This window comes from Lontra canadensis, unplaced genomic scaffold (assembly GCF_010015895.1).
Source record: "Lontra canadensis isolate GAN:19392208 unplaced genomic scaffold, GSC_riverotter_1.0 scaffold1, whole genome shotgun sequence".
Lineage (NCBI taxonomy): Eukaryota > Metazoa > Chordata > Mammalia > Carnivora > Mustelidae > Lontra > Lontra canadensis.
Window position 1 is genome coordinate 115,642,793 of NW_022630995.1, and position 16,676 is coordinate 115,659,468.

At 35.5% G+C, this 16,676-nt stretch overlaps 1 protein-coding gene across 4 annotated transcripts in view; it reads left to right on the top strand.

Moving 5' to 3' along the window:
- FAM13A (family with sequence similarity 13 member A) overlaps positions 1-16,676 on the top strand; it is a 359,485-nt gene that overhangs the window by 90,429 nt on the left and 252,380 nt on the right. For all 4 annotated transcript variants that reach the window (XM_032861787.1, XM_032861771.1, XM_032861777.1 and 1 more), the window contains exon 4: positions 34-211. In XM_032861787.1, coding sequence (XP_032717678.1) covers positions 34-211 — 178 coding nt within the window. The remainder of the gene's footprint in view (positions 1-33; positions 212-16,676) is intronic.

A 16,676-nucleotide genomic window follows, 5' to 3' on the forward strand; every position in this document is an offset into this window, starting at 1 on the left:
CCTGAGAGCGTTTTTTATTCTTTTTCTTTCCAGATGACAGAAATGATGCTCAGGAGAGTAGCTTAAGAGACTTAATAAAAGAGCTGCCTGACACCCACTACTGCCTCCTCAAGTACCTATGCCAGTTCTTGACAAAAGTAGCCAAGCACCATGTGCAGAACCGCATGAATGTTCACAATCTCGCCACTGTATTTGGGCCAAATTGCTTTCAGTAAGTTAGTGGAGTTTTGCTTTTAATATTACATACCACTTTTTCTTTATTACTGCCTGAAATCACTTGGGTTGTAGAATCATGTTTCAGACTGAAAAGTCAGCCAATTTATGTTGGAGGAGTTCTATCTTGCTATTGGGAATTTTGACCTTGTTTTTCATCCCAGTTTTGAAGACGGCACATGTGCCTTTTCACGAAAACCATAATTTACAATATTTCCAACAAATTTATTTAGAATTCTGGAAATAAGTATTACTTTCACTAAAAAGGACATTTAAACATGTTAATCTGGGGCATCTGGGTGGCTCAGCTGGTTAAGCAACTGCCTTCGGCTCAGGTCATGATCCTGGACTCCCAGGATCAAGTCCCACATCAGGCCCTCTGCTCATCAGGGAGCCGGCTTCTCCCTCTGCCCCTCACCTCTTTCATGCTCGCTCGCTCTCTCTCTCTCTCTCTCTCTCAAATAAAATCTTTAAAAAAATTTTTTTTAATCTGAAGTATTGATTAGCAGAAATGGAAGGAGTACAATATATTGCATAATTTATTAAAGTGATAAATTATTGTTAATAGATAGAAAAATACAAGCTCAGTTTGTCAGTGACAGAAAAACGTAACCTTTGCTACATTTGTTTCCTAGGAATAAACTAGACTTTAGGAATAAATGAACTCTCTTTGGCGGGTGCTATAACACTGGCCACAAGAATTTTTGTAAAACTTTATATTTTCTTTTCCTTTTTATTCCTTAAAGGTCTTCAATTGTTGATATGTGAAACATGATTTTGAAATCCAGGGACTTTTCTTTTAACTCTCCTATTAACCTATTAATCCCCACTGTTATCAAACATATTTCTTCTAGTTATAAGGATAGAGAAAGAATATACTTACACTTTAAAAGCTCTCATAAATTCTCAGCAATTTTTAAAGTAGTGTATCTGCTTATACAGTCAGTTAACCTATAGACTCATTCATCAACCGAGAACTACAAATATTACAGTCCTCAGAATAACTGTTCAGTATAAACTCTGGCTTAGATCATGGTAGTCCAGGGTTCCAGGACATTCATAACCTATGGCAGGAAGTTCTATGTTTAAAAAAAAACAAAACGTTTATTTGAGAGAGAGAGAGAAGAGAGGAGAGCGCATGTGAGCACATGTGCACACAAGGGCGGGGAGGGGTGGAGGGAAAGAATCTTCAAGTAGTCTCCCCGCTCAGCACAGAGCCTTCCCCGGGGCTGGATCTCAGGATCCATGAGATCATGAACTGAGCTGAAATCAAGAGTCAGATGCTTAGCCGACTGAGCCACAAAAGTGCCCCAAGAAGTTCTACCTTAATAACTATTCCCATTGTAACTTAGAGATTTACATTTTAAAAAAAAATTTTTTAAAGATTTTATTTATTTGTCAGAGAGAGTGAGCAAAAGCAGGGAGAGTGGCAAGCAGAGAGAGAAGCAGGCTAGCCAATGAGCAAGGAGCCTGGGATCATGACCTGAGCTGAAGTCAGATGCTTAACTGAGCCACCCAGACATCCCGAGATTTAAATTTTAAATAGTAGCATTTCAGAGGATAATTTAGGGTCTCATGAGTAAATATCTCAAACATAAGCTGCACTAACTTCTTACTCATGAATTTTGTGTTAGTGAAATAAGCTGTATTTATTCTTTTTACTCTTACATTCAGAATAAACCTTTGGTGATCTACATGTAAGAAATTAAGCAGAAAACTGTTCAGTAATTTTGAAACCCTAGATTCTAAGAGAGGTGAAAATGAATTTTTAAATAGAATAGGTTTTTAAAAAAGATTTTATTTTCTTATTTAAGATTGAGAGAGAGCACGAGAACATGCAGAAGAGTGGGAAGAGGAGAACAGACTCCCCACTGAGTGCAGAACCCAACATTGGGCTCCATCCCAGGACCCTGAGACCAAGATCTGAGCTGAAGTCAAACTTAACCAGCTGAGCCACCCAGGTGCCCCTAGAGAGCTTATTTTATAACACACAGATCAATACTTTATGGCTAACTTACTGGATTGGCCTCGATCTAGAATTTCTGATAACCTGCTTCAATCCAATATCAAGTAATGAGTTTTTATTATAGGCTCTACTAATCAGTATAGCTTTTAAGCTTTTTGTATTGTGGTAAAATATACATAACAAAATTTACCATTTTACCATTTTTTTAAGTATACAGTTCAATGGCATTAAGTACAGGTGTATTGGTGTGATCGACTTGGTATTTATTTCTAAACTTAACAAATATAGAAGTTGCCACTAGGTACTTTTCTCATTGAAATAGAGTGTAATTTTTAAAAGAACTGTTTATTGGGACACCTGGATGGCTCAGTGGGTTAGGCCTTTGCCTTCGGCTTAGGTCATGATCTCAGGGTCCTGGGATAGAGCCCCGCATTGGGCTCTCTGCTCAGTGGGGAGCCTGATTCCCCCTCTCTCTCTGCCTACTTGTGATCTCTCTCTCTCTGTCAAATAAATAAATAAAACCTTTAAAAAAAATAAAAATAGCTGTTTATTGAGCTCTTACCAAATTCTATACTGTCTTCCTTATTTGCTTGATTCTAAAGAGGCAGAAGTGGTTTATGTTGTTCTTGAAGTTCCTCTGTCTAGGTTAAGGAAAAGCAAACACTTGAACTCCAGTGACCACACTTAGCTTTCCACTTAACTTTCCACTGACCATCTTTATCACATGTATGGACTAAGATTCAAGGATAATTGTCACATGAACCACAAAAAGACAAAGGAAATGCTTTTCTGATACCCAAGGTGAATATATTGTCTTAGTCAATGGACGAGGAAGAGTTTTTGTTTGTTTGTTTTTTAAATAAGGGAACATTCTCGTGAAATAGTGTTAACTTTTGAAAGAACATAAAATTTCAGATATAAAAAGGTATTGGCTATGAAATTTATGATCATAAAATGGAAGAAAGTGCACCAAAAATTCAAATTCACCAACAAGGTGAATGTTTGGTACTCTGAATGCTGGGCTTCTGGGTGGCTCTGTAAGTACAGATTTTCAACATGTAATTCCAGTTATTTGTTTATTAAGTTTAGATGATCATGTAATATTATCATTGTAAATACTCAAATAATATAGAGGTATATAGGATAAAAATAAAGTATCCCATGCCAACCTCTCCTTCTTAGGGATAAAATCCATAACCACTAGGTAGATAGCCTTCCTTCCTTATTTCTGAACATGGCCATAAATCTTCAATTTTTAAATGTAAGTCTTATTGTGGTGCATATATTATGAAGCTTTATTTTTTTTTTTTTACAGTAGCAGTGGAACTTATAATATCACTCTACTTACATATCCCATTCTTAAACTATTGAATATCACAAATTCTCCCTAACTCGGTTAATTTTCCCTGTAATGATAAGCACTGAGGTGTCAGTTCTTATGTATTAAGACAGAATGGTAGTGAACATATTGAGTGTTGTAACTCTTTATGTACATCTGAAACTATTTCTCTAGAATAGATAACCTATAAGTGGAATTGCTTGGCTAAGGGATTTATGCATTTTAAAATTAATGTGTGGTGCCGTTCATGAGGCTGTAATAATTTATATTATTCTTCCATTGGTGTTTAGGAATACTCCTTTCCCTGTAACCTTGCTATACTGAGTTTTAACACACATTTAAATACTTGTTGCTCTAGTGGGAAAAAATGCTCTCTGAATTATTTCTGAGATTGTATATATATTTTAGATTTATGTGGTGGGTGGCATTAGTATTTGTGTTTCTCTGTAGTTTCTGCTTCTGTCTTGTGCTTGCTTTTTACTTTATTTTATACCTGTGGCTCTTCTTGCTTTATAGGAGTTCTTTAGGTTTTCTAGAAATTAATTCTTTGCTAAAAAAGTTACAGAACTTTTTTCCTATTCTGTTTGCCTCTTAGTTTTATGGTGATTTATTATATTAAAAATTTTTAAATTTTTAATTTACTTGGATTTGTCAACTCTTCCCTTTTCTGTTTATTGGGATTTGTATCTTGCTTAATAATAAACCTGAATACTAGTTCTTACTTAAAATATTGTCTTAATAATAACCAAGATATTACGATATATATTCTTCTGTTTTATTTATAGTTTTTTTTATGATTACTTTTTCACTTTTATTTAGAATTTATCATGTGTCATGTATAGATCCAGTTTGATTTTCTTCAAATAGATAGATAGCTACTTGCTGCCAAATAATACACTGAGCAACATCAGTGTTTGCTAATTGACAGTGTCAACTCTATCACATACTAACTTCGCACACACACATGAGTTTATTTCTGGCTTATATATGCCTTGTTCTTGTGCTCCTTTATTTCTCTATCAAATTTTCTCTTTCAGAGGAATTTTGGAATTTCCCTGGTAAGTAGTATGTCATTGTTTTTGGTTTTGTTTCTGTTTTTTAAAGATTTTATTTATTTATTTGAGAGAGAGAGAGAGAGCTCAGGAATGGGGAGGAAAGGCAGAAGGAGAGGGAAAAGCAGGCTCCTTGCTGAGCAGGGTGCCCAACTTGGGGCTCAATTCCAGGACCCTGGGATCATGACCTGAGCCGAAGGCAGATCCTTCACTGACTGAGTTAACTGACTGACTGACTAAGTTAATCCTTAACTGAGCCACCCAGGCACCCAGGTATCTCATTGTTTTGATTTGCATTTCCCAGATGTTGAATATCTTTTCATGTATTGATTGGCCATTGGTATATTTTGGGGGAAATGTCTGTGCAGATTCTCTACCCAAATTTTAATCAGCTTTTCTTTATTATTGAGTTAGAAGTCTTTCATTATTTTGGATGTAAGTCCCTTATTAAATATAGGGTATACAAATATTTTCTCTCATTCTGAGTTGCCTTTTCATTTCCTTTTTACATTTTAATTCCAGTATAGTCAATCTACAGTGTTATATTGGTTTCAGGTACACATTGTGGTGATTCAGCAATTCTGTTACTCAGTCCTCATCAGGATAAGTGTACTCTCAATCCTCTTTGCTTATTTCACCCATATCTCCACCCACCTCCCCACCGGTAATCATCAGTTTGTTCTCTATAGTAGTGTCTTTATCTGGTTTTGATATCGGGTAAAGCTGGCCTCTTAGAATGAATTTGGATGTTTTCCTTCCTCTTCCGTTTTTTACAATAGTTTGAGAGGAATAGGTATTAACTCTTCTTTAAATGTTGGTAGAAATTGCCTGTGAAACTGTGAGTTCCTGGGCTTTTGTTTATTGGGAGTTTTTTGATTACTGATTCAGTTTCATTGCTAGTAATCCATCTGTTCAAATTTTCTATTTTTCCTGATTCAGTGTTGAGAGGTTATATTTTTCTAGGAATTTAATACCCATTTCTTCTAGGTTAGTTCCAATTTGTTGGCATATAATTTTTCATAGTACTCTCTTTTAATCCTTTGCAATTCTGTGGTATTGGTTGTTTCTACTCTTTCATTTGTTTGAGCCCTTCTTTTCTTTTCTTTTCTTTTCTTTTCTTTTCTTTCTTTCTTTTTTTTTTTTTTTTAACGAGTCAGGTAAAGCCTATCAGTTTTGTTGTTCTTTTCAAAGAACCAGCTCCTGGGTACCTGGATGGCTCAGTCAGTTAAGCACCTACCTTTGGCTCAGGTCATGATCCCAGGACCTTGGGATCAAGTCCCACATTGGCCTCCTTGCTAGCGGCGAGTCTGCTTTGCCCTCTGCCCCTCCCCTGACTCATTCTCTCAATATCTCTCAAATAAATAAATGAAATCTTAAAAAAAAAAAAAAAAAGAACCAGCTCCTGGTTTCATTGATCTATTGTTTTGGTTTTTTTGTGTGTTTTTGTTCCTATTTCATTTATTTCTGATCTAATCTTTATTGTTTCCTTCCCTCTGCTGATTAGGGGTATTGTTTGTGCTTTTTCTAGCTGCTTTAGATATAACATTAAGTTGTTTGAGATTTTTCTTCCTTCTTGAGGTAGGCCTGTATTGCTATAAACTTTCCTATTAGAACAGCTTTTGCTCTATCCCAAAGATTTCATATTATTGTGTTTTCATTTTCATTTATCTCCATATACTTTTTAATTTCTTCTTTGATTTCTTGGTTGACCCATTCATTGCTTAGTAGCATGTTATTTAACCTCCATGTATTTGTGCTCTTTCCAGATTTCTTCTTATGATTGATTTCTAATATCATAGCATTGTGGTCAGAAAAGATGGATGGTATGTCTTTGATCTTTTTTAATCTGTTCAGACTTGTTTTGTGGCCTAATATGTGATCTGTTCTGGAGAATATTCTGTGTACACTTGAAAATAACGTGTATTCTGCTGTTTCAGGAGGGATTTTTGGGGGGAGTGGGAGGGAATGTTTTGAATATATCTGTTACCTTCCTCTGGTTCATTCAGAGCCACAGCTTCCTTGTTGATTTTCTATTTGGACAATCTATGCATTGATGTAAGTGGGGTGTTTAAAGTCCCCCACTGTTACTATATTACTATCAGGTAGTTCCTTTATGTTTGTTATTCACTGCTTTATGTGTTCGGGTACTCCCCTCTTTAGTGCATAAAGATTTACAGCAGTTATATCTTCTTGTTCGATTGTTCCCTTTATGGTTATACAGTGACATGTCTTGTGACAGTCTTTGTTTTAAAGTCTGTTCTGTCTGATATAAATATTGTTACTCTGGCTTTCTTTTGACGTCCTTTTGCATGATATATATTTCTCCATCCCCTCACTTTTAATCTGCAGGTGTCTTTAGGTCTCAAATGAGTCTCTTCTAGGCAGCATGTAGATGGGTCTTGTTTCTTTATCCATTTCAGTCACGTTATGTTTCTTGATTGGAGCATTTCGTCCATTTACATTCAAAGTATTTATTGATAGCATGTTTTTATTGACATTTTGTTACTTGTTTTATGGTTGATTTTGTAGTTTTTCTCTGTTCCTTTCTTCCCTTGCTCTCTCATTATTTGGCTTTTCAGTGATATACTTGATTTCTTAATTTTATTCTTTGCCTATTACTGGTTTTTGATTAGTGTTTACCATTGGTTTGTATATAACATCTTTTGCAAATAGCAGTCTGTTTTAAGTTGATGGTCATTTAAGTTTGAACCTGTTCTTTACTCCACTCCTTCCATGTTTTAGATATGTAGTGTCATACTTTACTTCCTTTTATTTTGTGAGTCCCTCGACTGATTTTTATAAACACTCCTTTTTTACTTCCTACTTTTCTTGCTCATATATATGGTCTTTCCTTTCCATCCAAAGAGTCCCCTTTAACATTTCTTATAGGGTTGGTTTAGTGGTAATGAATGTCTTTAACTATTGTCTGGGTAACTCTTTATCTCTGCTTTTATTCTGAATGATAGCCTTGCTGAATAGAGTATTTTTTTGCCTGCAGGTTTTTTCCTTTTAGCACTTTGAATTTATTGTCCCACTCCCTTTCAGGTGATAGCCTTATGGGGTTTCCTTCATATGTAATTGTTTTCTCTTGCAGCTTTTAAAATTCTCTATCACTACTTTTTGCCATTTTAATCACTATGTTTTTCGGTATGGACCTCCTTGGATTGTTTTTGTTGGGGGATCTTTATGCCTTCTGGCTCTGGATTTCTATTTTCTTCCTCTGATTTGAGAAGTTTTCAACTATTATTTCATAAAATAAATTTTCTGTCCTATATTCTTTTCTGAGATCCTTGTAATGTACATGTTATTAAATTTGATGGTGTTGCTGGGTGCCCTAAGTCTATTCTCATTTTGCATAATTTTTTTTTCTCTTACCTGCTCAACTTAATTACTTTCCATCCCTCTGTCCTCAAGACTGCTGATCCATTCTTCGGCTTCCTCTAATTTACTATTTATTCCATCTAGTGTATTTTTTATTTTATTTATTGTGCTCTTTATCTCTGATTGATTCTTTCTAACCTCTTTGTTAAGGGTCTCACTGATGTCTTCCAGCCTTTTCTCATGTCCAGTGAGTATCTTTATGATCATTACCTTAAATTCTCTATCAGGCAAGTTACTTCTCTCCATTTTGTCTGGCTCTCTTGCTGTGATTTTGTTCTGTTCTTTCATTTGGGACATATTCTTCTGTCTCCTCATTTTGTCTAACTCTCTAGGTCTGTTTCTGTGTGTTAGGAAATTCAGCTATGTCTCCTGCTCTTGAAAGTAATGGCCTTATGAAGAAGAGGTCCTGTTCTGCAGTACGGTATCACCCTACTCACTAGAACTTGGTACTTGAGGCACATCTCCTATGTGTGTTTATTGTTCCCTGCTCTTGGGGCTGAGCTGCTTTTTCATTTGTCAGAGATGCAGTAACACCAAACTGCAGTGTGCTTTCCTGAATTTTCTCCTGGGAAGCTTTCACTGGTAGGCAGGACTGTAGTCAGACCAGATGTCTGCCTCCAGCCTACTGCTGGAGCCAATCTCACTGGTGTGTATGGTTATCTTTCCCTTTCCCTGAGGCAAGAGTTCCTCTGCAGTAGTGCTGGTCTCTGTAAGGGCTGCTTGCACACTGCCTGGCTTGTGGCACCACTTTGGATGGATTCTAGCCAAGAGCATATTGGAGGGGGCATATCTGCAACATGAGCTGGGGCAGGACTTATAGTGTTAGCAAGTTTTGCAGTTGGTCCTCTTCAGAGGAGACTTGCCACTGCCAGGACCAAGGTCAGTTAGATTGGTGCCATTGGATCCACAAAGTGATGTGAGGAGAGGCATGGTATTAGCAAGGTTTGTGCTGATTTTCTGTAGGAGGGGACCTGCTGAGAAGGGACCGAGGGAAGCCTGGCTGGAGGGGGCCAGGGAGGCACAGTGTTAGCAAGTTAGGAAGCTAATATAAGCATCATGCTGATTTCTGCAGGTGGCTGTGAGTTTATGCTGGGGGTCAGGAGGGAAGTGGCACCTGCCAACTCTTTGGCACCTGCCAAGTGGCTCCTGGAGGAGTCTCCCATTGATCTCTGTCCCTTCAGGACTCCCTCTGAGATTAGTAAACATCTCTCCCTCGAGTATGTCCCAGGTGTTTTTCAAACTGCTGCTTCTATGCTGTATCTTTGCAGGGTGTTTCTATGCTGTCTTGTTGAAGATGGAGACTCAGTTTCCTCTTGTCCTCCTGGCTCTCCCAAAGGGAGTCTGCTGATTTTTAAATGTCTAGGTTTTAAGTCCTACTGGTTGTAAGAACTCATGAAATTTGGCCCCATGTGTGTTCTCTGGTGTGAGGATCTTTTTCTCTCCCCTGTTCACATTAGTGGTGACAGAGGACAGTCCTTTGGGTCCATTTAGCTCTGGACCCTATCTCTGCCCTTCCTACCCTCTTTAATATGGCCTCTTCTCTTCATTTAGTTATGGAGTTTGTTCTGCCAGTCTTCAGGTCATTTTCTGGGTTACTTATTGTGATATCAATATTACCTGGTTGTAACTGTGGTATGAAGTGAGGTAAGGCTCCTTCTATTCAGTCATCTGCCAGCAATCCCCAACTATTTTCTTTTCTTTGTTGTGTGTTTTTAAGCATGATTTTTAAAAAATTTTGATGATGTTCAATATATTGATTTTTTTTTCCTATTGCCTGTGCTTTGTTGTTGCATCTAAGAAGATTTTGCCTAACTTATGAAGGTATTTTCTCCAAGAGATTTATAGTTTTAACTCTTCTCATCATGAAGTTCATTTCATGTTCATTTTTGTGCCATGTAAGGAAGGCATCCAATTTCATGGTTGTATGATGTTGCATGTGAGGTGCAATTACCCTAGTACCATTTCTTGAAAGTACTATTTTCCCCATTGAATTATCATAGTCTTTTTGAAAGTTAATAGACTATTATCGACAGGGTTTATTTCTAGACTCTCAATTTTATTCCATTGATCTCTGTACATCTATACTTAGTCCAGTACCATATTGTCTTGATTATTGTAGCTTTTTAGTAAGTTGTGAAATCAGGAAAAGTCAATTTCCACCTGTTTTTCTTTTCAAGGTTGTTTTAGCTATTCTAGGTCCCTTGGTTTTCCAAGTGAATATAGGATCATCTTATAAGTTTCTGTAAAAAAGCCGGGCAGTATTTTCATAAGAATTTTGTTGAATGTGTACATCAATTTAGGGGATATTGCCATCTTAACAATATTATATTTTCTAATCCATGAATATGGGATATATTCCCGCTTACTTACATCTTCTTTAATTTATTTCAACAATATTTTATCATTTTCAGATTATGAATTTTGTACTTCTTTTGTTGAATCTTAATAGATATTTCTTTTGGGTGCTATTCTAAATACAGTTGTTTTCTTAATTTTGTTTTTTGTTCATTGGTGGTGCTAACATAGTTTTAACTCACATTCATTTTATTACGAAGTTACTCATCTTTACTGGATAACTGTTTAAGGGCCATTTGCCTTTCTTTCCCATGATTGTTTATTCCTATCTTTTGCCCATTTTCCTATGAGGTCTTATTTATTTTTAGTCTTTATATCCTCTTATAAACACATTTAAAGTGAATTTCCTCACAGTATCATTTTAGAACATTACTTTCAATATTACTGTATCACTTTTTGTTATGGGTTGAATTGTCCAAGATATAAACCCTGAGACTGAGGTTTCAAACCTCAGTAATTGTATTGGTAATGCTCTTTAGAGCTACCTGTGGAAATCATAGAGAAATGTAGGATTAGGGAGAAGAAATTGAATTTTCATTCAGTTGTAACAAAAGCCTCAATCAGTTCTCAATTTACTTAGAAGTTTAGATGGCCTTTCAGTGATACCTCAAATTGAGTTAAGGAGACTGGTCCATTTAACCCGTTTCCATCAATCACTGGAGATGAGCTGTGCCTAGAGAGGTTGTATGATCTTGGGGTAGCCATGGGCCATAAGCAGGCAATACTCTGAGCAGCTGGGTAATGAATGAAACATGAAGAGGAAATCTGATATCATTCCACAGAAACCACTATATTTTTATAATGTGATAATAATGTTTTTATAGTATATTATAGCACAATAATATTTTTCTATAAAGCAAACATTGGACTGTAAGCTGTGTATGTTATATATGACATTTCTAAGGAAATTTCTAATATCCTCGTTTCTAGGACCAGTAAAAGCCCTCCAAAGGAATATTATTCTCAGAGATTAGCAGGAATTGCTTTCTCTAAGTTTTGAAAGTTTTAAAAATGGGTACTGGATTTTCAGTGGTTTAAATGGTATGACCTAATAAAAGAAAGTTTAATCTAGTCTTATGCATTTTGGTTAGCTTGACATTCTGCATTATTTATTTTTCTGTTACTTTTTCTGTAAAATGGGACTTCCAAGGTTTGCTTTGAAACTTAAGCAGGACCATAACAGAAAGTCTTGGTTCATGGTACTCAATTACTAGAGTAGTGTTGGAAAACATGTACATTTAACTGAAAAAAATTTAAAATTGAGGGAAAGATTGGGTTTTACAGATTCTGTCCATCATACCAGTTAGTGAACTGGGCTCCTTAGAAACATGAGATCGGGGACATGAATTTGTTCTTACCTCAATTATCTTAGTTTTTACTTTATTCTTACATTTGGTACAAGCTTCTTACAATATTGAGTATACTTTTTAATATTTAAAGAATAATTTTCTTGTCCAATAAAACTTCTAAATATAGACCAACTTCTTCAACTTTAGTATTTGTAGCGGACACAAGTCTTATGATGTCGTCAGATTGCCTTGGCATTACGCACCTCCCAGACCAATCTGCCACCAGTGTTTGACCTTTTACCTGTCTTGGGAATGTTGGATTCTTCTTCTTGGCTGCTGCCTTGAAGCTGGGTCAACCAGCCACTTGCACTGAGTATCTGGCTTTCCTCACCATTGGACCCTGTACTAGGCTCTGAATTCCTGATGGGTTGCCAGATGAGCTGAATAAGGCAATCTGAAAGTCTACAACAGTTAAATCCCTCTGAGTGAACCTTGCCAATGGGAAATAGAAATCAGGAGAGAGCTAGGTAGATCACTTTTTTCTCCTTCCCACAGAATACTCTATCCCGTGGTTTCTTCTTAAAGCCAATCTGGTGGATTCCAGGCTGCCAAACAAAGCATCTGTCAAGCAAACTGTTGTGTGGTTTGAGGTTTCTCTGTGAAGTACCTATTGACATTTTATTTTGTTTCACATCCCTACTTCCCTTCTTTCCCCACTGGTGCTGCCCCATACCCCATTCCAAAACAGTGCACCAACATCCTTAATCTTGGCTCAGCCTCAGGGTTGTTGGGGTTTTTTGTTTTGTTTTGTTTTGTTTTGAGAATTTTTAAGGCACTCTGCACATACCAGAGAGCACACTGTTCCAAAACAGGAGGAAAATTTGTTTTCTTATAATATGATGAAAGATGTTATACTTTAAGTATTTTGAAGGATAATGTTAGCTCTACATGATTTTTTTTTTCACATGCTGACTGAAAACTAAATTCCCCATAAAAATAGCAACTCCACTGTAAATGTTATATGTCCCCAATACTATTAATGACTACTTTGAATTTGAAGTTTCTTGACAAAAAAGTACTAAAAGCTGAGAATGTTAGAAAAAGCTACGTATTTGTTTCTACTGTTATTTAAAGTGAAAAATGTATTTGTTAAATGACATTAACAAAGATAGTAAAGATCCCTAATGACCTTTAGCTGAGATTTTTTTTTATAATATTCTTGACACTTTCCATTAAACCTACTGTGCACACTTCATTTCCATCATTTAATAACATCAATAACCTCAAAATGTAATCTCCAGTAATTAGATTTGCTAATTCCTAGTGGTGATGAGCCATTTTGATCAAATTCCATGTCATTTCTTTGCTTCCTTTGCTTTTTTCTACAGATCTGTAAATTAATCCCATTCTTTGAAACAAGTGTATCAATGTAATCAATAAGGTAATCAGCAATATTATAGCTATATCTGATGCTTAAAGAGGTAAAGGAATTTTAGAGTTTGAATCAAGCCTCCCATTTGTGCCTTAATCCAAGATGTCACATTTTGGCTTATAAAAAAGTATAAAAAGGATTTTAAAACTGTTTTGGGGCTCCTTCAAATCTTACAGAAAAATAACACAGTAAGTTAGTGGTACCAAATCACTAACTTTATAACCTGTAGTTTATGATCTTTGTGTGTGTGTATATGTAATTAGGTATTTGGACAACTTCAGTAAATATTAGATGAGATCAGCTAAATTTGTAGACATAAACAGGATGTGTAACCAGATAAGCCTACAATGTTGCCATCATGTTATCTGCTAATAGCTACTAAGCAGCTTTGTTTGGTTTGCAGCCCAAATGTTACTTTTAGAAAATTGGTAATTTGGATTGAAAAATGTAGATAGTTAAAATTTTTAAAAATGAAACCCAACCCTGGCTTCACATAGTAATATATTTATAACCTCATTAGCATACTATTTATAAAATCCAAATTGTTCATTTAGTTTTTAGCACAATTGTACATATTACTACTATCCTCCATAAATATGTTTTTGGCATATTAAAGAGTAGATGATTGGAAAGTTCCTCCCCTCTCTGCTGAAATCTGTACCTAAATTTTGCAGTTGTTACCTCATTGCCTTAATTCTATCTTATCCCACTGTCACTTGTAACTGTGATAATTAACTTTGCAGTTGCCTTTTTTTCCCCAAATGGGTGTAAGTTTATTTTTTATTACAAAAGTAACATATGTTCATTGTAAAAAAAAAAAAAAAACCCACAACTTTTTTCAAACCAAAAAACCCAGGAATAAGGAAGAAAAAGATGAAAATCATCTGTAATTCTACTGTCCAGACCTAGTCACTATTCATACTTAGGCTTATGTGCTTCCATATTCTTTGCATGCTCACATATATATTTATATTGATGTCTGATTAAAGATGGGGTGATAAAATACTGATTTGTAACCTTCATTTTAATATGTAATGTCATCTGTCATGGCATTTTTCCATACTTAAAATTCTATATCATCATTTCTTATTATAGTATTGCATTTTCATCCTTTGATCAATATCCTTTATTTAAGCTGTCCCTATAAAGGGAATTTGATGGTGGTTGTTTTTTTTCTCAGCTATAATAACGGGTAGTATTTATTGAGTGCTTACCCAATTCCTGGTAGTGTTCTAGGTGTTTTTCATTTCCTTGCTTATTTATCCTCAGAACTGTATGAGGCAGGTACTAGTCTTATCTCTCCTTTTCACATGCAGAAGCTAAAGCACAGAAATTATAACTTGCTCAAGGTCACATGGCGAAGAAGAAGTTTGAATCAGGGTTTTGAATCCAGACAGGCTGGCTCCTGAGCTCCAGGCTCGAATCACTGCTCTGTAAATGTTTCCCCTATAAACAGCATCTCCGTGACTATTCTTGAGCATACATTTTTCACACTTTACTAATTATTTTCTTTGGATGTACTTTTGGAAGTAGACTTGCCTGGTCAAGGAATATTCGTATTAGCAAATTCTTTCTTCATTGTGAGGGTGTACCAGTTCGTGCTGTAGGCAGCAGCCTAGGACTGTGTCTCCGTTCTCACACCTTCTCCAGCACCGATGGTGTCCTGCCTTGATGTGTTTGCCAGTAGAATACGTGAACTTTATTTCTTCTTAAAATTCTTGCTTGTTTGATTATTGTGAGGTTTAACATATTTACAAGCCCATTTCCCAAATAGTTTTACTTTTGTCAGCTGCCTTTTCACTCTTTTTTTCAGTTTTTCTATGATGGCTGTCTTTGTTGTTTTTGTTGTTGTTGTTACCGATTTGTAGGAGCTCCTTTTGAGTATCACCACTAATTTATTGTTCTACATTAAAAATATTTCTCACAGCTTCTAATTCATATAATTATAATTCACATTATATGGATTCATATAATTCAGGTTAGAACCTCATAATTCTTTTGCCATAAAGAAGTTGAGAGATTTTAATAATCCTATATATCAATTTGTGTTGTTTGGATTTGATATTATCCTTAAAAGGCCTTCAATCTGAAGGTTGTAAGAATATTTACTAATAACTATCTGTGTTTTTGAGGTTTTGTATTTTAATATTTATACTTAGAATATGTGTGAACACTGTTTTACAACAGGTATGCTATGGGAATCTAACAGTTGTTAAATATTCTCTTAAATTTTATCTTAGGATATATGCCATTTTTTAACATTTAGGTACTGAATTTTAGTGAAATTTATTTTGGAATAAGGTATGATTTAAGGTGGCGCCTGGGTGGCTCAGTGGGTTAAGCCTCTGCCTTCAGGTCAGGTCATGATCCCAGGGTCCTGGGATCAAGCCCTGCATCAGGCTTTCTGCTCAGCAGGGGCCTGCTTCCCCCTCTCTCTGCTTGCCTTTCTGCCTACTTGTGATCTCTCTCTGTCAAATAAATAAACAAAATCTTTTTCTAAAAAAAAAGTGTGATTTAAGGATACAGCTTTTCACTGAATAGTTAACCTGTTAACCACACAGTATCTAGAGAATAAGTCACGCTTTGCCAAATAATTTGAAATAGCACTTTTATCATTATATCAAGTTCTTAAATATATTTTTGCTTTCTCTGAGCTCTGTTCCGCTACCCTTATCTGGCTTCTTTGGTGCTAGTATCATGCACTTTATATTTTAATGACATGTTGTGCTATTTTTCCACTTAATTTTTCTTTTTTCAGGATTGTTCTGGGTAATTATGGGCATATTTTCTCCCAAAAGAACTTCAGCATATTTTTCTAGATCCAAAAATTCCCAATGAGCTTTTAGGTTTTTTCAGGTATAGTTGAAATATTTAATATTGAGTCATTCATTTAATAAAAGGACATATCCCCTCTTTTTTAAAATTTGTGTGTTTTTTTTTTTTTACTGATGTCCAGTCTTTACTTACGTATTTTTGTTTTATAAGATTGGAGAAGCTTGAAAAAAAATATGTAAAATTGCAAGGCATACATTGAAAAATCATCCACTAATTGTATTACTTAAAAATAATGACTTTAAATTTTTTATCTATCTTCTTCCAGCTTTCTCCCCAGGTGTATATAGTTTTTAAAAATTTTATCAATATTCTATTTCATATACATTTTTAATCCTGCATTTTTACAAAACATTGAATTATAAATCTCTCCCATGTCACTGAAATGTCACATTATTTTATAATTGCTCGTAGTGAGGCCTTTTTATACAGAAGATAACAGACTTGTATTTATTAAATTCTGTGTGTGTACAAGTACAATTATCTGTTTCTCTTGGAGCATCCAAAAGCATAGTTGGTAGTCTCATACTTTTATGGATAAAGAACAGAAGTATATGAAATATCAGTTTTTAGGATTACTAAAAATAGAGCTAAAATAGAAGCTAAAATAGAACTGATAGAATTTATTTTGGTCCATTCTAATTGAAACTTGGAAACAGGCAAGAGAATAATCAATTGCTTTTTAAGGAGAGTAAAAATCAAATTGGAGCCAAAAGATTTAGGGGCGCCTGGGTGGCTCAGTGGGTTAAGCCGCTGCCTTCGGCTCAGGTCATGATCCCAGGGTCCTGGGATCAAGCCCCGCATCGGGCTCTCTGCA